At 32.1% G+C, this 27,449-nt stretch overlaps 3 protein-coding genes across 13 annotated transcripts; 1 reads left to right on the top strand and 2 right to left on the bottom strand.

Moving 5' to 3' along the window:
- Positions 1-497: 497 nt before the first annotated feature.
- LOC107412011 (branched-chain-amino-acid aminotransferase-like protein 1) lies at positions 498-7,287 on the bottom strand. 7 transcript variants are annotated; one of them, XM_016019701.4, is made up of 21 exons: positions 7,172-7,286; positions 6,870-6,967; positions 6,129-6,227; positions 5,814-5,885; positions 5,210-5,302; positions 4,932-5,069; positions 4,707-4,765; positions 4,483-4,585; positions 4,209-4,397; positions 3,976-4,076; positions 3,548-3,602; positions 3,341-3,427; positions 3,041-3,092; positions 2,779-2,864; positions 2,454-2,507; positions 2,247-2,330; positions 1,841-1,912; positions 1,608-1,688; positions 1,387-1,422; positions 975-1,121; positions 498-797 (listed from the first exon to the last, which is right to left on the bottom strand). In XM_016019701.4, the coding sequence occupies exons 2-20, from the start codon at positions 6,954-6,956 to the stop codon at positions 993-995; spliced, it is 1,677 nt and encodes a 558-aa protein (XP_015875187.2). In that variant the 5' UTR covers positions 6,957-6,967; positions 7,172-7,286; the 3' UTR covers positions 498-797; positions 975-992. The 7 variants fall into 7 exon arrangements, with proteins under 7 accessions (XP_015875187.2, XP_015875188.2, XP_015875189.2 ...); XM_016019702.4 differs by lacking the exon at positions 7,172-7,286 and adding an exon at positions 7,067-7,112; XM_016019703.4 differs by lacking the exon at positions 7,172-7,286 and adding an exon at positions 7,071-7,089.
- Positions 7,288-9,785: 2,498 nt separating this feature from the next.
- LOC107411960 (branched-chain-amino-acid aminotransferase-like protein 1) lies at positions 9,786-22,212 on the bottom strand. The gene is made up of 32 exons (XM_016019642.4): positions 22,056-22,212; positions 21,832-21,901; positions 21,443-21,571; positions 21,287-21,350; positions 21,115-21,202; positions 20,338-20,422; positions 20,139-20,195; positions 19,682-19,795; positions 19,510-19,580; positions 18,892-19,248; positions 18,576-18,594; positions 18,372-18,485; positions 17,515-17,652; positions 16,915-17,013; positions 16,470-16,541; positions 16,037-16,129; positions 15,501-15,638; positions 14,578-14,636; positions 14,211-14,313; positions 13,608-13,796; positions 13,419-13,519; positions 13,083-13,137; positions 12,890-12,976; positions 12,615-12,666; positions 12,089-12,174; positions 11,764-11,817; positions 11,545-11,628; positions 11,190-11,261; positions 10,904-10,984; positions 10,676-10,711; positions 10,282-10,428; positions 9,786-10,118 (listed from the first exon to the last, which is right to left on the bottom strand). The coding sequence occupies exons 1-31, from the start codon at positions 22,154-22,156 to the stop codon at positions 10,300-10,302; spliced, it is 2,997 nt and encodes a 998-aa protein (XP_015875128.3). The 5' UTR covers positions 22,157-22,212; the 3' UTR covers positions 9,786-10,118; positions 10,282-10,299.
- Positions 22,213-23,491: 1,279 nt separating this feature from the next.
- On the top strand, positions 23,492-26,052 carry LOC107411979 (GDSL esterase/lipase At1g54790). 5 transcript variants are annotated; one of them, XM_048467817.2, is made up of 6 exons: positions 23,492-23,513; positions 23,733-23,822; positions 24,516-24,716; positions 24,859-25,025; positions 25,140-25,410; positions 25,591-26,052. In XM_048467817.2, the coding sequence occupies exons 1-6, from the start codon at positions 23,507-23,509 to the stop codon at positions 25,857-25,859; spliced, it is 1,005 nt and encodes a 334-aa protein (XP_048323774.2). In that variant the 5' UTR covers positions 23,492-23,506; the 3' UTR covers positions 25,860-26,052. The 5 variants fall into 5 exon arrangements, with proteins under 5 accessions (XP_048323774.2, XP_048323775.2, XP_015875154.3 ...); XM_048467818.2 differs by lacking the exon at positions 23,492-23,513 and adding an exon at positions 24,149-24,383 and having other exon boundaries at positions 23,536-23,842; XM_016019668.4 differs by lacking the exon at positions 23,492-23,513 and having other exon boundaries at positions 23,536-23,822.
- The last annotated feature ends 1,397 nt before the right edge of the window (positions 26,053-27,449 follow it).

The following is a 27,449-nucleotide window of genomic DNA, read 5'->3' on the forward strand; positions in this document are numbered from 1 at the left end:
TGTAATTTGGGCAATAAATGTTCAATACAAAATTCATCTATATAAAGTTAATCTCCTATATATCAATCTATTTAATTATATTATATTTAAAATGTTTAATCATAGTTGTTGACTTAATAGAATTATATCGCTAGATTTTTAATCATAGCCATTGAATTTATTTAGCTTTTATTTGAACCAATTTTTAAAACTAAATATGAAATGTTGCTTTCTTACCTACTAAATATATCTATATTTAATATATACTACTATCTTGTTGATTTAATGAAAAAAAAAATATTTATGCACAAATGTATATGAATATATATATATATATAGAGAGAGAGAGAGAGAGAGGCTAAATTTAAATTGAACATTTTTTTAATTTTTTAATTACAATCATAATTAAGATTTAAAATTATATTTATTATTGATTGAATTCACTATTAAATACAATAATATTTTTGACTTTATATTAACCAAAACAATTTTGCTTTTGAAGATTGTGAGTAGGTCTCTACAGTAAACAAATTCAATGTAGTTTGCATTCCACACAAACTCCAGCAAAGTATGCAAAACGTTTTGAGTTTTTATACATTGTACGGCATTCAATAAAATGTACAACTTTGTTAAAATTAATTTCATAGGGAATTTTGTTCAAATAGCAGGATGAGATGGTACAACACTGCAATTTCTTTTATTCATGTGTCCCTAGAAGCAATCTGATGTGTGGTTGGTTCCAACTTCAGGCAGCCACTCTTGAATGGCTAAACCGTAGATTTCTTGCATGGTAGTTGGAGTCTGCTCTGTGTGCATACCTGTATCGGAAATTAAAATAAGAATCATCATAAGACTTCCATCTCTGCAACACATCAGGGGCTGCATCATAGAAATTCTCCACAACCCTAGAAATATCATCAATATGGAGAATAACAAGATCATACGACTACACTCGATATTTTACTAATGATGGCTGAAAAGAGCAGTAAACCAACCTGTTGGAGCAGTCTTAATTAACTTTTATGGTAGGTTGGAATGGGCACTCCTGACTCTTCTGTCAGATTTTTGTAAGCATTTTGTAATCTTCGAGTCACTGGCCCCACTTTACCATCACCAATATCACGACCATCTATCTTTACAACCTGGTAAATGAAATCCATTCAACTTGTTGTAGCAAATAATATTGAAGGAAACTATTACAACATTGTGAAGGCTGGCCTAACATGAAAAGCATCAAAAAGAGGTATTTGCATTTTAGTCATCAGTTCTTGTATAGAGCTTATAGGAGTTCATGCTCACTCTGAAAAGTAGTAAAAAGATTGAGATGCAGATGAGAAAAACAATATGAATTCCTTTGTATCCATCTATGATGAGTCATCAAGTTTGCAAAATTAATATGGCACTTACAGGAGTCAGTTCTCCCATTGTTCCGGTTGTCCAAACCTGCATGAAGAAAAGTGAGAAATCGCTCATGATGAACAATGTTGATGCATACATTGCTGATGATAACATATTGATTTATTACTTCATATTTACAAATTTTCAGGGTATTTCTCAGTTGAGATTCTAAAGCACATGTTTATCTATCTATATATATGTGTGTTGTGTTTTTATGTATGCATAAAAACCTCATCAGCAGTATGAAACTCTGATAGACTTATTCTTCGCTCCTCCAAGACCAAGTTTTCCTTCACCACCAGTTCCATGATCTGACATAAGAAAAAATAAAAGAAATATTTTGGTCACCTGGCTGAAGAAATGTAAATAATTCATTAGTCAAATATGTATTACACATATTGCTTAAGTTTATGGAGCTATTAATAATTATTACAAGACGAAGATGGAAGTTTAGACAGCTTACAGTTGCTCGAGTTATGCCAGGAAGACAGTAATCAGCATGAGGCGTTAAGACCTGGCCTCTTTTCACCAAAAACTGCATGATTAATCACAACACAGATATTAATATAAAAGATTTACGCAAGGCAAGGAATGACTGAATGTTGTTCATAACTAATAATATATGTTTACGTTAGATTGATATGCATAAAATTGAGCCTACATCTCAAAACATTAATCTTAAGAGATAACTTGATATATGATATAAGTATCATGTTATGTTTTTGGTTTTATACTGTTAGTATCCTGGTGGCTCTTGTTTCTCTGCCCATTTTGTTTCCAGGTATGGGAGAGAGGGGAAGTTAAAGTGTGGCTATGACTAGTCTAAACTGCTATTAAACCAGAAAAGCTGAAATTATAGCCTTAATTACAATGTTGGTAGCATTTGTTTCAGACACATAACCATCCTTGTCGAGCATGATTGCATCAGCAGCGTTTGCATTATTGCCTTCTATCTGCACCATACTGGAGCTATGTCAAAAGTTATCACAATCCATAGTTCCTTATTTTGTTGCAGAACCATTCAGACATATTTTGCGAACAACTATTAATGAGGTAATGCGTGAATAAGATGATACCTTTGCAAGTATATTATTCAGAAGGTTGTTGTGGTGAATCTTCGAATCCAAGTTCTGGAAGGACAATGGAAATTTTATCAGATTACACACCAAAAGCCTCTTGTATTCAAATATGAAATTTCTATAAGAGGTAATTTCATTTAAATAAAATTAAGGACATAATAGAAGTACAGAATTCTTCATATCAATAGCTGTAAAAGACCCTGCAACTGCATTAACTTGGGACACAGGAAACAGGATTGTTACTTTATCATATATTAGCAAGTAAACTGATATAAGGAAAAATTACAGAAAATTGAAAGAAAAAAAAAAAATACAAACTTACATTTGGTGAATTACGACGTGTAGTAGCTGTAACCAGAGTTATACCACTTGAATTATCATAGACAGGAGGTTTCCACTCTGCGAGCACTGCATATACATAGAAACAACATCCATGGATAATGAAAATCAGTGTCGTAAGCTAATGAAGATTAAATGAACTGTGTCTGAATATATAAATTTTTGAAGCATGTACATAAGATTTCTTATATCATTAGAGTATTTCATTGACAAATGGGGAAAGGGGACACAAATTTTCAGTTTACCAATTAATGTGCAACCATAAAGATTGAACTCCGGGCTCATGCCAGAGGTAACCTGAAGAAGTAAAAAATGTTGCCTATCATTAGTGATTAATAGGCCATTAATAGCCACATAGAAAAGATTATTGATCATTTTTTAGCTTAGATTAGCTGAATAAGAAGCAATTTAGATAGGAATGACAGCAACAACCCACTGCTTGGATGCTTGATATTTGTGAACTGATTGTAAATCAGACTTTATCCATTCAATGATAAGCTACACCAACATATAACAATTCCAGAAAAAAAGGTTTATTAGAAAACCTTTTTTCCACGTGTTAGACTTAGTCGGATGTGTGCATTGTCAAACATTCCATTCCGAATAAGAGTTTTGAAGATGGCTTCTTTGACCTGCAATTGCAAAATACAATCTGAAATGAACCAACAACTTTGCAAACTGCAGATAAAAAAGCTAATGAAAAGAATATCTATCAACGTATGACTCGATACATCGGTTGTAGAAACACTCACCTCTTCTCGTGTAGGAACATTTTTGAAAGCCAAAGCCTTTGCAGAGTCAAACATCCTATAGAATGAAAAAAAATCTTTTTAAGGAATTCTTGATGAAGGAGCTATAATTGATAAATGGATCTTGATGATGTTGCTAATATTCATGCATTTGGTACATATTTCCTACAACAATTGGAGATAAACATGAGCAGGCAAATGTTTTTCTAACAATAATGTTAGTTTTAAGTTGTTCCTCTCTTAACCTCTTTAGCAGAAGTAAAAGGAAGGCTTAAAATATTAAGCTAATAACAATTTAAACATTAATCAGTATGTACTTGTTTGCTATCTAATTTTGATTCCTTTACTAGTAATTCTCAGTCTATAGCATTCTTCAACTTCATAAATTAAAGTTTGCATAAAAAAAGAAACAGAGCTTATCTTTCACTGACCTATCTAAATGCTCCTCAAGCTTAAATACTTTCCCAGAATAAACTCGGAGTCCCTCCCAAACTGAATCTCCGCCTTGGACAACAGAGTCAAACACAGAAACCTTGAACATGTGATAGAGAAAGAACAAGAAACTAATTACAATTAGCGCATAATTCAAGCTTTAACTTGGTCAACTTGGAATCATAAAACGTCCCCAAGAAAAATAAAGAAATAAATGAATAAAATAAATAACCTTTGCACTCTCACGCGGTAGAAGCTCATCACCAACCCATGCAAGTAGCTTCTCGTTGGCAGGAACAGGAAGATCAGGACGAGGTAAGGGAGACTTGAGGAGACATAATGATTTCTTCACATGGCGTCGAAGTGAGTTGTAGAGGGGTAGGCATTGCTCCAGCAAGTCATAGTAAGCAAATGTAAATGGCTGAAAGAAGTGCATAATAAATAACTCTCTCATCATAGAAACAATCTATTGTAAAACTTTTAAGGTTGCAATGAGAAAGACAAACCACAGGGTACTTTTTTGCTGGCTCAAAACATGTTGATTTATGTACACTTTTATACCACCAAGGTGCCCAAATCCCATCTATTGGTTTTGGACCAGCTTCCCATCTGAATTTATGCCAGTAAAAGAAACCAACATCTGATATCAGAGCAAGTATTGACCTTAAATATAACTAAAATTAACTTTTTTTCCATGCTAATAAAATAATTGCTTTCACTATTTGCATACTTGAGCATTGAAGATTGAAAAGGAATATCCAAATCTTCACAAAGACATCGTAGTGTAGCCTGTTGCACAATAACACAAAGAATGAAAAAACCAAATAAGATATAATAAAAGACTGACACAATTACCAAACTAATTGCAACGATTTAGATAAAACAGAACCACACATATAAGTAATTTGGTAAAATAAAACATATGTATTCTCAGAGAGGTACATTCAAAGAGTACCTCAGGGTCTTCATGAAGTTCGGCTGCATCAATTATCGGTGGTGGGTTTCCCAACTCACAGAGCTCATTGTATATGGATATCAAGTATCCCAGACCCAACTCTTCAAAGGAAGGTGGCACTACCTTATTAAACGATGGCTGACAATAACAAAACCATATTTAACAATTTCTTAACCACAAAAATTAAGTTTTATGCTTTTTCTGATTTACAATGTAACTTATTCTTAGACAAATAAACGAGAAAATTAATATTATACTTTGTGCTACATATTCTTTACCAAAATGTCAAGGGGACTACGAATCAATATGAAGTGCTTTCCTTTCGTCATTAAGTCTCTCGGTAAACCAGACACCCATTGCTTTGCTATATGCTGTAGTACACCATAAACGATATTATTATTATTATTGTATATTACAGAGAAAAGTTAATATACTTTTAAAATCACCTAAACATGGTTGACAAAATTGAGTGGTTCATTAATCAAGATTCGTTTTACAATATTGAATTCTTATAAAATGTTGATGTTATATGCTGTTGGAAATCATGATGTCAGGTTATTATATTAAATAAAATAATATACACACACGCAAAATAAGCAAAATGTGAGTAGAAAAAGAATGAAAAATACATACTTTCTACATAAGTTAAGTTAGAAATCTATTTACAAAAAAGTAATAACTACAACCTAATATATTTTCATAAAAATAAATAAATGTATATGAGTCTGTATGTATATTATATAAATGGATATGAAAAAAAAAAAAAAAAGTTGCATATCAATCCTAAAAAAATAAATAAATAAATAAATAAAAAAAAACCAAAAAGAATTCAATTCTTATAGCTGGAGTTAAAATTGAAAAAATGCAATTTCAATTTCTCACCTTACAGAACCTATACTTCTTTGTGCCGCGACCGAAAATGACTTCTTTGACAACCTTATTTCCGTCAGGGTCCTATTTCAGTATAAATGACTACAAAGTCAATGTCGCATGTGGAAAAAGGAGAATCAGAAAAAAATAAATAAATAAATAAGTAAATAAAGAAATACTAGAAACTATAATATATGTTATGCTTGGATTGATATTACATGATAAAAATTGATAACTTAATTTGTATGACAGAACAATAACAAAGAATTGGTGGAGTGTAAAAAAATAAAAAAAGGCAATGATGGTTGAGTAACATTTACACAATACCATTTTGGAAAGTAGCTCATCCCTGTAGGGTCTTTCAAAACCTGTGACCCGAAGAAAATTTGAATATAGAGGTTCATCGATCACTTCTATGTCATCCCTCTATATTAAATTATCAATAAATAAGAGATGTTAGTTAATAGAAGATAACATTGATTTATTATAACAACTGATATATTATTTGTTAATTTATTGTACCAACTTTAAAATGTTTTGCTTTTTGGGAACAAATTAGAATTATAGATGCTATGAAATTTCAAAGAAACACCTCAAAAAAAAAAAAAAAAAAAAAAAAAAAAAGGTTTCATAAATATCCAAATGCAACAGTTTTGATTCGTCTTACAAGAATACAAAGACCAAAAAGGAAGGAAATTCTAGCTAGCACTCAGGATTCAAATCTCACGCATTAATTTTCCCATGGTATAACACTAATCATATGAACACTAAAAAATGTTGTATATATTTAAACGCACATTTGTTAAAAAATAATAATAATAATAATAAAATATGGTCTTGTTGTAACACCTCCATATCAATTCTGACCCAGAACATACCCATGTCAGAAATTTTTCTCCAAGGAAAATTGTTTTGTAAAAAAATCAAACCGCCCATTTGCCATTTTTCTCGCAAAGTGAAATAAATTGGTAATTCAGAAAAACAAGGAATTAACTTTAATTTTTCAAGAAATATCTTTTTTTCCTCTTACATTTTCTGGGCAAGCAAGAAGAAAAGGAAGAAGAAAACCTGGGCAAAAGAGTACATGAGGCTGGTGCTGAGAGATCTCGGAGTAGACCATGAATGAATGACCTCCACCTCCACTTCTTTCGCCATTATTGGTCTAGCTACAGAATCAAAAACCTATACTCAAAACTTTCTCTGCTTAATCTATATGTAATCAAAGTACTATGTAGCTATATATGTACTCGGAAATTTTCTCATACACACAAATTTTAAGGCTTAGAGCTCGCAATTTTGAAATTTGCAGAGGAATAATGATTGATCTGTTGGGTTGTAACTTGTTTATATAAAAAAAAAAAAAAAAGCACCGCTCTTGCATCAATCCCAAGCTGGAATCATCAACTGCCGTAATATGTGCCTGTCAGCTTCTGACATTTCATCACCACCTACTGTCCATATCTTCTGATTTTTTCCTTTTAATTTTTTTTTTTCTAATGTAACGTCGCTCTCCAAAATTAACCATCCATATCCATTTTGAAAAACCCATTTTTTCTAAATAAATAAAAATCTTTCAACCTACCTTCTTTTTTTTCTTTTTTTTTTTCTTTTTATTATAACTGAAATTCATTAGTAAAATTATTGAAATACATCTTTATCTTTAAAATTAAAATTTTAAAAAATATGTTCAATTTAGAATTTAATTGGTTTAAAGATAATTATAGACTTTAAAAAATTTAATAGATTGTTATGAAATTCTATAGATTTCTTAAAAATTTAAAAAATATTTGTATTTGAAGCTAAATTTTACATTGATAATTTTTGTCACAATTTTACTGTTAAACAAATCCATCATTTTTTAAAATTTTTTAAAATCAATAACTTTTTGAATACCAACAGATTTTAAAAAAATTATATAAAATCCTAATTAAATATATCTAAATTTTAATAAATTTTTATAAAATTTATCAAAATTTGAATTAAATATCATTAAAATTGTATGAATTATCTTAAAATCTAAATCGAATACCTCTAAGCTTTTTAAAGACTTTTAAAATCCTTCAAATTCTAAATTGAATATATCTCTCTTAATTTGGATGAAATTTCTCCCTTCTAAATTATAATGAAACTAATGTTGCCAAAAATAAAATAATAAGGTTATATTTATTTTTTAAATTTCTACTCTTGAAAAAAATTAATTTTTTTAAATTTTATGTAAATTTACATGAGTTGAGATTATTTAATAAATTATAATTAATGCTAATTAATATTTAAAATAAACAAACTATACATAACTAAGTAAAATAAAATAAATTTCAAAAATCAATGCACTCCGAAACGACACTTGCAATATTTCCCAATCTAAAAGGTGCGGGTTTATGAAATAGGTGATTTTATGAAAGATATCAGTGAAAATATTTCAAAATTAAATTAATATGTAAACAATGGTACTTGATTATTATTATTATTTTTAGTGGGTCCCTCATTAGTTGTGAGTAATGGTTGGACTAAAATTATGAACGAATACTCATACAGAAAAAAGCTTGAACAAATTGTAGATGCCATTAATAGAAAAAGTTGGTGTACAGTGAAAATTAAATGGAATATTAGATAGAATGACGAATGACAACTTGTTTCCCAAATGAGGCAGCATTTTGCTGTAAATTAAGGATATTCTCATCATATAACAAACACTACTATTATATTTCGAAAAAATTACCAACCAATTTTTCTTCCTTAAAGTTAATTCTATACCACTAAACTCGGATCTTCTTGTTCTTCTTCCATCATTTCAATTTTTTATTTATTTATTTTTTTAACCTTGTTTTAGAAAGGTGAATAATTGGACTTTTTAAATGTACTGATAAGATCTTGGTCATTGGTAATCATTATTCCACATTCATATATACCTGTAAAAGTTAAGTTTATACCACATCCATTTTTATTTTTTATTTTTTTGTTTTGCGATGCAAATTATTCAAGCTCTTTTTTCTTTTTTTCTTTTTTTTTCTTTTTTTTTAATGCATTATAAGTGTTATTATTTGTCATCATTGCATATTTATAAAAAGAATCTTTCTCTCAGTTCTTCCACCAAAAAAAACAAATAATAATAAAATAATAATAATAATAATAATAATAATAATAATAATCTTCCCATGGGGCCCGGCTGATGAAAATCATGAGTGGGATGGAACTGTACAGGCACTGCCATGTAGCACATGGATCCCTTATTGCCGCGACAGTGCCCTGTTGGTGCCAACTCAGCTACTAAATATAATACGGGAGGAAAGACATTTTCATTCATAAAAGTAGCGACAAAGTAATAACAGCAACCAAGAAACCCGCCTCATATAGTATGAATATTACCACAAAAAATAAATGAGAATCCCACCTCCCCATAGCTCTGATACTAAGAAAAGGTTTTATTTGGTTGAACATAGTTGTAGTTGAACCAATTCTGGTCTAGCCATTAATTAGACTCGGAAAACTAGGCTGTCCAAAATACTCATCAATATTCGCCTGTAACAATGTATATGATCCATGCAACCATATTTAATTGGCAAAATGATGAAAAAAGTTGGTAAAACATGCTGAATAGAAGGGCTCGATATTTGAAGATGCACAAGCAGCAAAATAAAATGTTAAATCTTAAAAAAAAAAATTATAACCTTATGGAAAAGCTACAACTCTTATAATTTGGTTTCTGAATATTTTAGAGAAGCCACTTTCTTCTGTTTATCAAGTGGAGCCACTTTCAGTCTTCAGATATAAAAGACTGAATTTTCCATTGATTTTTAGTGGGATTCATTGGAAATCCTACTTATAAAGTCTCTCATTAACCCCAGAGTATCCTCAAAAGGATCAACCTTCCACCATCTTAGTGATAGTACAGGGATTGCCTATGGGGGGTAATATTGCTGAAGCATTTAGGACTGTACACAAAAGAATGCCAGGATTTGTGGGCAACACGTATCAACCGGAAACTATTATAAAGGATAAGGATATTGGATAACACTTTTTTTTTTTTAAGTTTGGCAGGCATTGATAACCATACCAACTTAATACATATAATATATACTGAGAGAGAAGACAGAGCAAACATTCCAAATGAGACTGCAAATAAGTATATTTTGGCCCCCTTTTTTTTTTCCCCCCCAATTTATTGATCCCTTTTATTCTCAAGTGTGCTAGAAGTTACAGGGCAGCGGATTTCAGACACAGATAATGCTGAAAATAGAAAGTTCAAATATCAGGGTTGGACGGTACAACTTCCTTCATTATGTCCGGCAGTCGCTTCCATGATAGCTGTTAGCTGCACTGTATTTATATGAATCAATAAATTAAAACCATTTTCATAAAAGATCCATCTGCAACACATCAGGGAATTCAGCAGAAAACTCTTAGCAACCCCCAAATTAACAACTTCATAATTGCAAAATGGGTCAATATATGTTGATGGCTGAATGAGCATTAATCAAACCTTTTAGGGCAGTCATGATTAACTTTCATGGTAGGTTGGGATGGGAACTCCTGATTCCTCTGTCAACTTTTTGTAAGCACTTTGCAACCTACGAGTCACTGGTCCCACTTTACCGTCACCAATATCACGCCCATCAATTTTCACAACCTGGTAAATGAAAATCCATTCAACTTGGTATATCTTATAATGTGGAGAAAATTATTACAACATTTGAGTGTATGCATCACAAAGAGCAATTTCCAATTAGTTATAACTTCTAGTTTTTATAGGGCTTATTGGAACTAGTGCTGACAATGAAAAGGAGTAAGAAGATATAAATGAAATTTCTGATTGAAAATAATGTTTATCTATGATATGCCATCAAATATGCGATATTTTTTAACAAGATACTCACTGGTGTGAGTTCCCCCATCGTCCCAGTTGTCCAAACCTGCAGGAGAAAAAAGGGAGATTACTCTTAGTCTCTCATTATGAATAAATGTTGAGGACTCAATCAAATTACATAGAAAATCTCAATATTGGTTGCATTAGTACTTTATAGTTAAAACCTTTCAGGGTCTTTCTTAGGTGAAATTCTAAAGAAACATTTTTGTTTGTTCATTTATATTTTAGGCATGAAGACCTCATCTGCAGTATGAAACTCTGATAGACTGATTCTCCGCTCCTCTAGGACAAACTTTTCCTTCACCACAAGCTCCATGACCTGCCAAACAACAACAATACACACACACCAAAAAAAAAAAAAAAAAAAAAAAAAAAAAAAAAAAATTATGGTCGTCTGACTGACAAAATGTAAATTATGTTTCAATTGTACATGTGAACGAGGTCAAATTCTGTACAAAATAGACTCGGTTTATGGAGCCAATAATTGCTAATACAAGAGAAAGATCACAGTTTAGACAGCTTACAGTTGCTCTAGTAATGCCAGGAAGACAATAATCAGCATGAGGCGTTAATACACGGCCTTTCTTCACCAAAAACTGCATGATGGAGCACAAAGTGGAAATCAATGTGCAAGATTTATGCATGGCAAGGAATGAACTGAATTGTATGCCCAACTGTTAATAGTAACTTAACATAGAATCAACAGTCTATTGGTCATCTGTTATTTTCCTAGTTACCTACATTTCTGTTACTTTATTGTCGTAAATGTGTAAGGCCCATTTTGTTTCTAGTTATTATAGGGCCTAGAAGAGAGTTAATGTGCGGCTAAGACTAATTTAATGTTCTCTGAAGCCAGAAAAACTAAAAGTATAGCCTTACAATATTGGTAGCATTTGTTTCAGATACATAACCATCCTTGTCAAGCATGATTGCATCAGCAGCATTTGCATTATTGCCTTCCACCTGTACCATCCCACATCTGTGTCAAAAGTTATCGCAATAAAGAATTAATGACAAATAACATCTAACTTCCATAGTTCCATTTTGTTGCAGAATCATTTGACCTTAATTTGCAAAGAACTATTTATGAGGCGATACCTTTGCAAGTATATTATTCAGAAGGTTATTGTGGTGAATCTTTGAATCCAAGTTCTGTAAAGACAATGGAAATTTATTAGTTTACAACAACAAAAGCCTCTGATACTCAATATCAAATAGGAAATGTATTATTGTCTTTTAAAGTGACAGAATGCTTCAAACCGTTAGCTATAAAAGACCCTGCTACTTTGTTACATTGGGATGCAAGAAGCAGGTTTTTTCACTTTATTACATAATTGCAAGCAAACTGAAAAGGAAATCATAAAATAAAAGATAAACAGAAAACGGAAAAATTAGATAATTATAAGAAAAGTTATGATCTTACATTTGGTGAATTACGGCGTGTAGTAGCAGCAACTAAAGTTACACCACTTGTATTGTCATAGACAGGGGGTTTCCATTCAGCAAGGACTGCATACATACAGAAAAAACATTTGTAAGTCCCTAAAAATTATCTTGTTTGACATAAATGCATGTTACATTCATTTTCCTTTTACTTTTTTAAAGAAATAATAAATTTCTAATAATTATAATCAGCATGAGGACACAGCCATTAATTCTAATTCAGTAACAGAAGATTTTGGTTTTTGCCTACTTGGTACAGCATATAAGCCCAATTGGTTTCTAGTTTCTAGGTCTCATTCAGCACCTAATCACCAATAGAGTTTCTTGAAAACTAACTTTCATGAAAATATGGAACTAGTCAAAACAGGTTTTTGAGTTCCACAATTCAACCCTGAAATTTCAATAAACTTAACATTTTTCATGATTATAGAGGGGCAACATGCATTGATCCACAAGAAAAAAAAGTTTCATAACATGGAGCAACCAGACTCAATTTTTCTCTTTACCAATTAATGTGCAGCCATAAAGATTGAATTCAGGACTCATGCCAGAAGTAACCTGAAGAAGACAAAAATACTCCCAATCACTACTAGACATAAATGTACAAATAGACCACAAATAGCTACATCAGAAAGAACAATGATTATGCTTTAACATGGATCAGCTCAGTAAAACTGCTTAGATTGCTTGATATCCATCAAATGATTGTCACTAACACTTTGACTATTCATTGACAAGCCATACCCATGTAAAACAAAGCCGAAAAAGCTTATAAAAAAACCTTTTTGCCACGTGTTAGACTTAGACGAATGTGTGAATTGTCAAACATTCCATTCCGAATAAGAGTTCTAAAGATGGCTTCTTTGATCTGCAATTACACAAAGCAAAACTGGGATAAATCAACAACTTCCTTTCCTTGCAATCTACAGGCAAAGGCTAATGAAACAAATGTCTTTTAGCATAAGAACACTCACCTCTTCTCGAGTAGGAACATTCTTAAAAGCCAAAGCCTTTGCAGAGTCAAACATCCTATTGAAATGAAAATATTTTTAAGCTTGTTACAACATTCCTGATAAAGAAGCATTGGTAGAAAGAAAATTAGATAATAATTAAGCTAATAATGATTTAAACATTCGTCAGTATGTCTTCGAATGTTTCAAAGTGTAGTTTTTATATCTTTACTAGTAATACCCTTTCTGTAGAATTCCTCAACTTCAATAAATTAAGCACCATAGATACTGGTTCATGATATTACAAACCATAAATTAAAGTTTGTCAAACATCAAAAGAATCTCTTTTATTTCACTGACCTATCTAAATGCTCTTCAAGCTTAAATATTTTCCCAGAGTAAACTCGGAGTCCTTCCCAAACTGAATCACCTCCTTGGACAACGGAGTCGAAAACAGAAACCTTACATATGTGCAGCATAAGAATTATAAACCTAGGTATTAGGAATACATAAAAGCTTTGAAAATGTCTGATGTAAAATTAAAATTACCTTTGCACTGTCACGGGGTAGAAGCTCATCACCGACCCATGCTAGTAGCTTCTTATTGGCAGGAACTGGAAGATCAGGATCAGGTAAGGGAGATTTCAGGAGGCCTGATGACTTCCTTACGTGGCGCCGAAGGAAGTTGTAGAGAGGTAGGCTCTGCTCCAGCAAGTTGTAGTGAGAAAAAGGAAATGGCTGAAAGATTTGCATAGAGCATAAGCTTGGTCAAAATAACTTTATCATTATATTTGAGCTGCTATTTCACATCTCAAATTACAAAAAATATAAAAGTGAAAAACCATAGATATAGTAGTAAACCATTAATGTAAAATGTTAGAAAATTTTATGACTAGAAATCATTTTCACTATTTTATTGCAAGCATCTTAAGGTATGATATCAAGTCTATATAAAACAGGCAACAAGTCAAAGTACAGTTGGCATCAACCCCACATATATAAGTCCAGAAAATGGACCATGAACAAATCTACGTTAATAACATTACCAAGGCTTTGCTAACACAGATAACTCCTTAGGTTGCAATAACATTGATATCATAAACTTACAATAATTCATGCTATTTAAGGCAATGTAAGGCGCAAAATATATACCTCAGGGTACTTTCTTGCTGGTTTGAAACCTGTTGACTTGTGAAGACTTTTGTACCACCAGGGAGCCCAAATGCCATCTATTGGTTTTGGACCAGCTTCCCATCTGAATGATGCCAGGAAAAGAAAAAATATCTGATATCAAAAAGTGTATTCCCTTTGAATTAAAAGAAATCCATTGTCCAAAACAAAATATTGGGGAACCTAACATATTTTAGATGCATCCTCTGAAAAATAAATTGCAATTTTTAACTTTTCCACCTTGTTAAATCTAGCTCTGGAATCAACCCTTTCTTTTTTTTTTTTTTTTTTTTTTTTTTTTTTTTTTGAAAAGAAAAAAGAATAAAAGATGGAGTATCCTTTTACATACTTGAGCATTGCAGCTTGAAAAGGAATATCCAAGTATTCACAGAGACCACATAGTGTAGCCTGTGCACCAAAAAGATGATGTTAAAAAAAAAATCCTAAATAAGTTTTGACCACGCCTCCACAGATCCTTTTAAATAGTAATAGACGATGTCTAGCTATCAAACACATCCTTCTTAGTCACAATATCATTGTCAAGAAAGAAATCATCTTCACTTTTAATTCCTAGATTTATCATAGGTGGCTTGTTGGTATCTAAGGATGCATTCTTTTCGACCACCAAATGGAAAGGCTTGCATATTTAAAATATAATAACAATGGTAAACCCTACTCTTGATAAGTCTGGATGATAAATCCAAATTATCGCCCATTCATATCCTTCCCACCGATATGTTAACGGTAGAAAATATTTGAAGTAACAATTTACGAATGTAATAGTATCTTTGAAGTATGTTTTATTTACACTGCAGAAAAGCTGACTGGAAGAGATTCTTAATCCTGGCTCTTTGAGATCATTATCATTGTTCATGGCAATCTCAAAATGCTTATTAATCTGAATTAAAAGGTATCCTTTTGGAAATATGTGAACATGGATGTATGAAGAAATTAATAATTTACATGCAATGCAGTTCTGTAGGGTGTAGACAGCATCATGTTCTTCATTTGCAGACGTAGGAAGAAGAATTTTTATCCTAAGACAAGTTTTCAGACAGCCAAAAATTTAGGTTTAAGCATGATTTTCTTGTCTAAGTACGATCTTGTTGCAGAGATCAAAGTCAACTGTGAATGCTTGAAGAAACATTTTTATTTTTTGGTTTTTGGCTTTTACAGGAAACTATAACAACTATATTTATAAGCAATATGCAACTACTTGATGCACATAAGTATTTCATATCATAAAACATGTATTTTAGAGAGCTCTAATACCTCAGGATCTTCTTGAAGTTCTGCAGCATCAATGATTAATGGGGGCCGTCCCAACTCAGATAGCTCATTGTATATAGAGATCAGATTTGCCACACCTAACTCTTGAAAGGATGGAGGCAGAACCTTTTCAAAGGATGGCTGACAACAAGAAGATAGAGACCAAGTGAAGTTAATGACATAGCAATGACTAAATTGGTCTATTAATAGTATGCCCATATTCTTATAATTTCTTAAGCATAAACCTTAACAATTAGGTTATGTGCCTTTATACAGGCTAAAATTACAAATATATGCTGATCTGACTCCCGCGCGCGCCACCACCCCCCCCCCCCCCCCCCCCCCCCCCCGCCCCTCTCTTCTGATAGTGAGGGTGGGAGGATTAAAAAATGGTCATTATCTGAGGAAATAGTTAATTTTACCATTAGGCTATTCCCACAGGAACGTAAATGAATGAAGTTAAAAGGGAAATTTTTGCTTCTCTAATTAATGGTATCTTTGACAAATTGACCAAAAGATATATTTCTGGAACATCTCACCAGAATATCAAGGGGATTACGTATCACTAGGAAGTGTTTTCCTTTCTTCATTAAATCACTCGGTAAACCAGGAACCCATTCCTTTGAAATATGCTGTAGACCATAAAAATATTATGTTAGAAAATAGATATAATGCAATCACCAAAACAGGGCAATCAAAATTGAGATGCTACATGTTGGTAAGATTCAGTTATAAAAAATTATAAAATATAATAAACCCTGATAATTATGATGTTATATAATGTTAATTAATGAAAAGGGTACCAACAATAAAATACTATATCATCAGTTCCACTGGAATGTAGTTATATTCATAATAGAAGTGTAAAAAAATCAACATAGTTCTTCACAAGTGTCAACATAGATCATCCAAAGGACCCATAAAACTAGATTAATCTACTAGAAGAAGAAAAATGTAATTCCAGTTTCTTACCTTACAGAACCGATACTTCTTTCTTCCAGGACCAAAAATGACCTCATTTACAACCTTTCTTCCATCAGGTTCCTATTTTAAATACAAACTAAAAATTCAATACTGCATATGGAAAAGGAGAACCAGAAAATGGTGAAATTGGTCATGAATAGAAACTATATATGTTGTGGTGGCTTGAATCTTGATATACATAGTTGTGTTTACCACCTAATAGCTTAATCTTTTGAAATTGATGATAAACTAATATCTATTATAATCTACTTCTCTATAAATAGGCTGAAAAGTAAACAAAGCGGTGATTTTTTTTTTTTTTTTTTCGTTTGGTCAACAAAGTTTTCAACTTTTTTATAATTTTTGTGTTGTTGAAAACAATAAAAAAGTTGGTCTATATGTAATCTAAGCCTAACCACTTTGGAAGGGCATAAGTTGATCTTAAGCAACATACCATTTTGGATAGTAGTTCCTCCCTGTAAGGTCTATCAAAACCTGTAACCCGAAGAAAATTTGAATACAGAGGTTCATCTAGCACTTCCATATCATCCCTCTACATACAGTGCAAAAGAAATTAATTAATAAATGCAAAAGTAGGTGACGATATTGATGGTGATCGTACAACACTAGTTAAGAACACTTGGCAATGTATAATTACACAAATCTGGTTCAAAAACAATATGAATAGTTGTGTTCCAGAAAGGAACCAAATAACAACTTCATACCAGTTCAACCCAGAAATATTCATCCACTTGTTCAGAAATTTCTCAGCCAAAAAAAATTGCTTCTTGTGAAAAAATCAAACCGTCATTCCCATCAAAAAGAAAGAAATTGCCAACTTATCAAATCAACTGATCCTTAGGATAGTTGCTGAAAAAGCTAAATAACATCCTTTTCTTCGGAATCGAAAACGCTCAAATACTCAAAAACAAATGTTTAAATGATCAAAATATGAGACATAAAAGTGAACATGCTTGTGAACTTTCTAAGCATCTTTCCGGCGTTTTCTGGGCAATCAAAAAAGAATGGTAAAACAGAAAGTAAGTGACATCACCTGAGCAAAAGAGTACATAAGGCCTGTACTGAGGGATCTCGGAGTAGCCCATAAATGAATGACCTCCACCTCCATATTCCCATCTTCTTGCTTTATTAGCTCTTCTGCCATCTTGATGAGTCTACCAAGGTCGAACAACTCTCACTCTCTGCTTCTAACTGCGTTTCACATTCAAACGCTTGCTTAAACACAGCAAGATCGATAAAGTTATATATATATATATATATATATGTATATATTGCTTTTGCAGGTTAGATAGATTGATAAAGCATAGAACTTTGCAAAGCAATCTTATTTGAATGACTGATTTTTTTTTTTTTTTTTTTTTTAAGGGTGTACCTTGGTTTTGTCAACCAAAACGGACAGCTCCTTCACCGGTCTCAACCGCTAACAAATGTTCCTCTCAGTTAATGACATATCATCGCTGTCCAAACTGTACCCAGTTTTTCGAAAGTGATTTTAAAATAAAGAAAAAAGCAACATCTGAGAATATTTAAGCCTCATTTGGAGAATGAAAATATTCGTTCCAATTATACCTCCTGTTTCTGGACAGCTTTAGCCTTTTGTGCTCTGGAAAGTCATATTTTTTCGTTTCGACCATAATGAAAAACTTAAAGTCTTATTTATTTGGAAGATTTATTTTGGCATTTATTTTTTTTTTAAAATAAGTAGTTTTTCTTGATTTTTTATTTTCATTATTAGGTAAGGTAAGGTAATTGTAGTATCCAAGTAATACATGAATTTTATTACAATATTATTATTATTAGTTCATGTTTATATTTAAAAGATTTTTTTTAGGCATGCCCTTTCTTTTTTTTTTTTTTTTTCTTTTTTTTTTTTTGTTGTACGAAGCAGACCTTCATGCATATTAAAGTTGTGATGATGTTCTGACCTGTCCCAATAAAACAGCTACGATATATAGTATCCTCATCATGGTAGAGAAGGACTTGATGGATAATGATAGCGACTACCTACCAATTATCCAAAACATCAACTAGATCTAAATCATAGGATTCTTGGTCATCCATAGTCATATATCAACATTCATGGGTTCCTTTAACCTGTAGTCCATTATTATCACTTTGTTATTAAATTAATGAGATATCTCATCTTTATTCTTCACAATTCCCATTACAAAATATTCTTTAATGTAAACAGCTTCCTTAGTAATAGTAATAGAGAAAAGAAAAAAATAAATAAGCAAACAAAACAGAAAGAAATAAGCACAAAAAAAGAGATGGAGAAAAGTAGTTCTAGTAAGTTAAAAATAATAACAAAACAAAAATCTGGATGCGATGGCAACAGGCCAATGACTAGAAAATGTCACCAAAAAAAAAAGGGAAAAAAATTGTTAGATTTTGAGTGGGAAAGAAGAGCTATTTGCATGTGACACTAAATAGTCGTATTGTGGTTCGATCATAGGACTGCATATAAGGAAGCAAATTGATGGGTTTGAGTGTTTCAGTCAGGTCTGTGATGGTAAGGTTAGCCTGCTCCACCAAAGCAAGAAATTCATTGAATGTGTCAATATTGCGAATGACAGAAGCAATCAAAGCTAATGGACCTTTCCTTGATCCACTATTGGATATTGTTTTACTTAGAAAAGCATCAAAGCCATCACCACTATCATCAGTATTGCCCTTAGAATGAGATTTCATCTGGTTTATGAGGGTGCCAAGTAATTTAACTAGATGTGGGAGACATACTGGATCATATATTACATCTGCACCCAATCTGTGGAATGAGAAGAATAGGAGAATTAGGACTGGTTTCATTATCTCATTAGGTTCAAGCTATAAAACAAAGCAAACTGCAAGTTTCACTAACAAATTGCAACTTAGTGGGCCATCAATGTGTCAAAATTATAGATTCATAGTCAAAGTAGAATTATAGCAGCATGCAAAGATATTTATAACACGAATAAAGTAACCTCATAGTGATAAGAAACGGCTTTTTAGTTTTATAGTTTGCAATCTTAGGAAAAAGAATACTCACATTATGTATGGCTTGAAGTTTATGAGATCTCTTTCTGAAGCAGATTCCCATGGAAGATAAATGCACTTTACCTGAGATTGTTAAGATTCTAACATAAATTATATTGGTGAAAAAAAAAAAAAAAGAAAAAAAAAAAAAAAGGAAGGAGAGTGAGACATTGAACAAGCCTTACCTTAGCGTGGTCATTAATGGTTTCAGGAAAATCACCTTCACAGCCCAAGTGATTCAACTCCAGATTAAGTTTCATGTTTGCTAAAGTTGACATGTCACCATCACTTAATATCACCTAGATTAAAAAAATAAAAAAATCAAAATCAAAATCAAAATCAAAAAACCATGTTTCATCAAAGAAAACATTTGTACTTTATGGTAATATATTATGACTTCATGGGGAAAATGTTTTTTTCCAAGTAGAGAAATATGGTTCAGAGTAGCCCCAACATTCATTACAAGCATGTCCCATTACTTTGCAGTCAATGCTTTGGGGTAAAAGAGCATAAATCACTAGATGCTTCTATTAATTGAACCCATATCTGCTCCAGAAGTATTTTGTTCAATAGGACACTAGCACTACCATTCTAAAAAGGAAAGTTTTCTTATATTCATCCTGACGTTTTTTAACAGCTCACCTTAGAGGCTTTCACATGAGCAAGACAAATGCCAACTAAACCAACTCCTGAACCAACCTGTTTTTCAGTTTATAGTCAGTCAAATTAGAATTCAAAGTGAAAGCATTTCATCACAATCAATATAATACATAGAAACTAGAACAAGATATGGAAAAGAAACATGATTTATTAGAAGATAATTGTTAAAAACTTTCCTTACCTCGAAACATGATTTATTAGAGAATAATTCTGGAAAAGAAAGTATGCATTCTGACAAGTAAAGACTTGATGGCCAAATTGAACACCTACACAGGAGGAGGAAATTCTTATTGCATAAAAAGAAACCAAATAACGATTATGGTGCATTTAGATCAGACATCTTAAATGCAAAATATATCATACACAAGTAGAAATTGAAGCAAATAAACATTGAGATAATGCTCTAAATGCAGATAAATCTAGAACAAGTTTATGAATTTAGGGCTTGATTAATGAGATATGAACTAGACTCTAACTTGACACTGTTGTTAAGGGATAATCCACATATGCTAACCCCAGAGCATGTTCAAACCTATCTGTTCTTTAGCATGAATATTTCTCTTCCAAACTAAATGACAGACAGAAAGAACCACTCCTCTTCTTTGATAAACGAAAGAGGCTAGCTCATTATAGGCATACTCCAAATTGGCTACCATATCTCTGTTAAACGAACAATATTTCTATTTTCTTTTTGTTGGAACTCAAACAGAAAAGAACGTTAATCTATCGGAAATTGAACATTAATTCAGGGCATAAGGAATTTACAAACAAATCTCTGCATAATACTATCAGATGCTAATGTCACAAAGTAGGTCTAAGTTCCAGTAAGGTTAAAAACCTTTCTTAAAATCCCAAGTTCTTTTTTATTTTTTCCCCTTTCTTTCAACAGAGCCATTAATCAGCAAGTGATGCTGCAGAGATAAAAAACAAGAATAAAGGTGCTAAGTATGCAGCATACCCAGTATCCCCTTCAAGCATGTTGAGAGAACATTGCAGCTGCATCAACAATTTCCTTGACTCTGAAGCACTTGAAAGTTCAAAAAAGCCTAAACAAAACCATATCATCAACAAAACCAAAGATACAGATCATCTCTAACAACTCTATTCGCTAGAAAATTTAACATCCTTACTATCAGGAAAAAGAAATGAAATGTATTTGCTGACCCTTGCATTTCCCTTGACCAAATTATCATCCTAATACACATAAGAAGTAAAACCCAATTTCAGAACATGGATCCCTAATAAAACATCTTTCAGAAAACAACCACCTTATTCATTAGCTATACCTTCAGTGAACTCATGTAGTAAGCATAACGTTCATATAATTCATCCAAAACCTCACCATGGTTCCTCTCAACTTCATTTATAAGCTTCTTTAAAAAATTCCTCAAATAAGGTGCATGGAGTTTTCCAGCCTGCATTGACCATTCAACTGAACCAAGCTTTTCAACTGAGAAACAATCAAAACTAAAGGCTATCTTTGGTTGCAGAAAGAAATCAGAAAACTTTGAAAAATTACATAAATTTCAATCAAACGTAAGGAGGGGAAAAAAAAAAAAAACCATCCAATTAAGCCTCAAATTAAAAATCCCAATTCCACAAATAAACTAATCATCATTGCATAAAAGTTCTAGCTCCGCATTTCCGAAGCATACAAAAGAAAGTGCAGGCTTACAGCTGTGCTTATACAATGGCTCCAAATAAACCTCTGTACTCTCTCAGTAACCGACCCTTCACCACATATCCTGCAGTTCAATACCACCCACTCTGAGAAAATCCCCCATTAACCAAAAATAGAAAAGTTCCAATCTTTACAAATATAATTACACCGGACAATAATAATCAATAATAATTATAAGAAAGAAGAAGAAAGACATTTTTAGACTAAGAGAGAGTTACCGAGCCAATGAGATGAGAGAGTCAGTGGGCTCCATAGCAAGGAAAGCTGAAACCAAGTGTAGAAATGGTGGGTCTGCAGGTTCAAACTCATGCTCCGCCATGGTTGCTTCTTCAGAGCCTAGGTTAGGGGACGATTAAATTAAAGGACATTTTTTATTTAAAACTTATTATTATTATTATTATTATTATTATTTTCTGAAACCGTTTTGACCACTGCAGAATTTGACTGATAGTCAAAGTTTGGGCATATTTGTAATTTTATTTTAACAGTCCACAGATATATTTATAAAATTTAAAATTTTTTTAATTTTATAAAAGTTAAAAAAAAAAATTTTAAAAATATATTCAATCTGCAATTTAAACAATTTTGAAAGTATTAAAAATTTTAAAAATATTAAATTTAAATTTTAAAAAAAATTATATAAATTTAATTATATTTAATTCAAATTTAATAAATTTTATAAAAATTTATTAAAATTCAAAAATATTTAATTAAAATTATATAAAATTTTTAAAAATTTAATAGTGTTCAAAAATTCATTAATTTTAAAATATTTTAAAAAATAATAAATTTTAATAAATTTATTAAATTTCAGATTAAATACGTCCTCCTCCAAATGATGAAAAGGACTCCCTTCTCTATATTTACACTTCAAAATCCATATATTTCCCGCGTAACTTCAAATTGCTATCACCGGTGTTTGGTTGCCAAGAAAATCTACCAAAAAACGAATAAAAGATAAAAGAAAAAAGAAGAAAAAAAGTAATCTTTATTATAAACGTGAAGAATTTTCAGTACGGACGAAGATCTGATTTTCTTTTTATTATTATTACTAATTTTAATTTTATTCTTTCTGATGTTTTCTTAACAACCAAACAATATCAAGATTCAATTTTTATCGTACTTCGGGCCTTTATAGTTCATATTTAGGAAATTTCAAAGCAATTTGTTTGATAAAGAAATCCAATCAAGTCATGAAAATGGGACAGAATTGCTGCCTTAAGCGTGCAAGAATTGCGAATATATTGGAGGAGCAATGGCGTGGTGGTGGTGAGCAAATGAAGACGCAAAGTAAAGCAATCCGTGTAAGCAAAAACGTAACCCTAGCTTGTCTACTGAGTGCTCATCTCCATCTGCCATTTTACAAACCCTTTCAAGTTTTCCATAAATATCAAATGTGACCCTCCACAGTCATTAATCCAAACAAATCTTTACCCTAAATATTTTTTGGGTGTAATTTGGACTCTTACTTAGATAGCTTATTTGTATAGTATCTCATCCAAACTATGTTATTAGTGGATAAAAAGAGACAAGGACACCATCGTAATTGCATAGAAAAAAGTGAAATGAGGGAAAACATAAGCTTGCCTTCTGCTTTCATTTTGGCTTTTCCATGATTCAAAGTAAACTTTATACTATAACCATATATACCACCAAACATGCTTTTATCATGAAAGGTATACTGTTTATATTTTGGTAGTTGGTACTTGAAAAAAAATAAACCAGCGTGTATTAGTCCAAACCAGTATCAATGGATTCCAAGACCTTGATTATCCAAATTATCACCTTAATCTCCACTCTCTTATCTCTTGCAAAAGCTGTAGATTTCGATTATCCTGCAGTTTTCAATTTTGGTGATTCAAACTCTGACACTGGTGAGCTTGTTGCTGGTTTAGGGTGGCGCCTGGACCTTCCTAATGGACAGACATATTTCAAAACTCCATCTGGAAGGCCTTGTGATGGTCGTCTGGTTATAGATTTTCTCTGTACATTTCTAACCCTTTTACTTATATATATATATATATATATATATGTATGTATGTATGTTAATGCAAATAATGAAAATATATGCATTACATAATATGTGAAGTGAAGAAGAAGGATACTTTTTGTTGTATGACTATTTTTTGGTCCCTCCAAAATTGAAAGCAAACCCACACCACCAAACACATAAGGCCACCCAACAAATATTTTATCATTATAGATTTTATATAATTAGACCATTTGGTACTCAAAAGTGAAAGGCACTTGCCTAGCAAAGACAAAGACTTTTTGTCCTCCTTTTATTTTTTTTTTTTTTGGCGCAATGTCCATGGCTTCCAGAGCCTGTATTCTCCTGATCTTGACCTCATTTTCCATCTGCTTTCCAAACGCCAAATCCATTCATTTCAATGTTCCTTCTGTTTTCAACTTTGGTGATTCAAATTCCGACACCGGCGCTCTTATCTCTGCTGGGATCGAAAGCATTAACCCACCATATGGACAGAATTACTTCCAAAAACCATCTGGGAGATATTGTGATGGCCGTCTCATCATTGATTTTCTTAGTAAATCTTTGTTCTTGAATCCCTTTTCTGCTACATTCCTTCATATTCCCCTGTTTTTCTCTTTTTTTTTTTTTTTTGGTTAATTTTTTTGCTTCTTTTTGTCCTTATTTGTTTTGGTATAATGTTTTGCAGTGGATGCAATGGATCTTCCATTCCTAAATGCCTATCTGGATTCAATTGGATTGCCCAGTTTCCGAGAAGGGTCCAATTTTGCAGCTGCTGGGTCTACTATACGCCCGGCAAACGCAGCATCAGTCAGCCCTTTTTCATTTGGAGTTCAGGTGAATCAGTTTCTTCGATTTAAGAAGCGGGTTCTTCAATTGCTAGGTAAAGGTACGTCCAAGGTATCATCAATCTTGAGCCTTTAACTGTATTAACCGTAGGAAATTCCATGCTCTTGATGCATATTTTCCCATTAAACCAAAAAGTTTATGAAAGTTGTTTTTACGGAAAAACCCTTTTTATTTGTTTATAGACAAGGAAATTGATAAGTATCTGCCAATGGAAAACTTTTTCGAGAAGGGACTCTACATGTTTGATATAGGCCAGAATGATCTTGCTGGTGCATTTTACAGCAAAACCTTTGATGAGATAGTTGCCTCAATTCCCTCCACTTTATTGGAATTTGAAACAGGACTAAAGGTAAGCTTCGTTGGCACAGAAGAAAGAATGATTACTATCTTCTCATCAGAAAACTCTAATGGAATTAAATATTGATTTGTTACTCTTTTTTTGATTTATTGGCTTGCTTTTCAGAGATTATATGATCAAGGGGCTAGGAATTTTTGGATACACAACACAGGTCCTCTTGGATGCTTGCCTCAGAATGTAGCCAAATTTGGAACTGACCGTTCAAAGCTTGATGAACTAGGATGTGTCAGCTCCCACAATCAAGCTGCAAAGATTTTCAATCTGCAGCTTCATGCTCTCTCTAAGAAATTACAGGGTCAATATGCAGATTCAAATTTTACATATGTTGATATTTATACCATAAAATACAACTTAGTTGGAAATTACTCTAGATATGGTTAGTATCTCCTACAACTTATGACTCTGCCTCTTCTTTTTGATTTCATGGAGATAATTTTAGTATTTTACATTCATATGTATGAGAACTCAAACATGCTCTTGTTTATCATATTAGACCATTCCCTTCTACTTAAATCATATGAAAATTTGATTTTGTGTGAACAATAATAATCTGCAGGATTTGAACAACCTATAATGGCTTGCTGTGGATATGGAGGTCCACCATTGAACTATGATAGCCGAATTGCCTGTGGTCAGACAAGTATCTTGAATGGAACTTCAGTCACAGCCAAAGGTTGCAATGATAGCACTGAATATGTGAGTTGGGATGGAATTCATTACACAGAGGCTGCAAATCAGTTTGTTTCTTCACAAATACTCACTGGGAAATATTCTGATCCACCTTTCTCAGACAAAATGCCTTTCCTTCTTAAGCTCAAGTTTTAAAGGCATATAAATCTATGGTTATTCTATAATAATTATTTTATTCTTTCCTTCTCCCAATATCTTAACTTACCAATAACAACACGCCATACCCGTAGTAATTAAGGTCTGGAAATTGTATTCTTAATGCCCAGAAGCCAGAAACGCTACTATTGTACTTAATCATTTGGAATGCATTAAATTTCTGTTTCTTGAATACTATGAGTAAGCATGGTTGGTTGTTCCTGTCTCTTTTTTATTTTCTATTTTTTTATTGTAAAGATTATGATAATTCAAATTTCACCAAAATGAACATGGTAATTCGAATATAGGTGATTGAATTAATAAAGTCAGGCCACCTTTTTAATAATTCTATATGCGTCAGAAAAATTCAGTAAAATAACAGGTGGTGAAAGATTCGATGCACTGTTTAAAGGGACTGGAGAGAAACTTCATGTCTAATGCATAAGATTTATTCAGGCATTCTTAGTTTTTGTTTTCTCCTTTGACAGAATGATAAAAATAACTTTTCATGGCATAATATTTGAAAATTAGCCTCATGCAGCTTACTAATACTAACCTAAGCGAATGGCTGGCTACTTTTATTATCACATATTACATTCTTTGTTGACATGTGTTACCACAGAAAAAAAAAAAAAAAATGAGTGTATCTAAAATTCATGGTTATCCATATAATAATGCAAATGGCCTAGTAAATAATAGTCCTTTGCAAGCAGTTAAACTAGCTCCGCTAGATATTGTGTTGTTGTACCACCTAGAGATTTTACAATCTGCCACCTAATTAGGATTTTTTTTTTTTTTTTTTGGGGGGGGGGGGGGGGGGTGAAACTGGGGAGCTAAGGCCCCAAGCAAACATAAATTCTGGACTTTTCTATACTACTTTTATCTGTTTAATTCAGACCCATTAAATTTAGTTTGGTAACATTACAAAATTTTTGATGTGGGGTAATGATATAACTAAAAGTCGAGACTTTATCTACCAGAAAATGCATTGCAGCTTGCAAAGAATTTTGTGCCTGAGCAACTACGAATTGAAAAAATAAAGAAATAAAAATTATATACGTACCAAGTCATCCAATAAGATCGATACTCATATACAATGTAAGTTGAATAATCTGTATAATTATTTTATAATAACAAAATAAAATATGTAAACTCTACAGAATATTTAGAATATTTATCCAAGGTTTTATTTTAAACGGCTAATTATACTGTATTGTCCTACAACCATTAATCATTACCTTTTGTTTTTGTTTTTTTGTTTTTTTCTTTTTCATTTCAACTGGGCATATGGAAAGAATACTGGAATAACACCGTGGTGATGAGCAAAGCAAGGCAGGAAATTTAGCCCTCCATGGAAGGAAAAATCCAAGCTTGCTTGTCTATTACTGCTAAAGCCTTTCTAGCATTTATAACACTAGCCATCAAGTTTTCGGTAATATTAAACATGCCTCTTAACCACGCCTGCCTAGGAGGCTAGGACCTCTCTCTCTCTGTGCTTGGATCCATGCCTTGGACTTTGTGTTGTTGGAATTACAAAATAGCGTCTATATGATAATATATATAAATTCTTTTAATGCTTGTAAAAGATAC

Source organism: Ziziphus jujuba, chromosome 10 (genome assembly GCF_031755915.1).
Source record: "Ziziphus jujuba cultivar Dongzao chromosome 10, ASM3175591v1".
NCBI lineage: Eukaryota > Viridiplantae > Streptophyta > Magnoliopsida > Rosales > Rhamnaceae > Ziziphus > Ziziphus jujuba.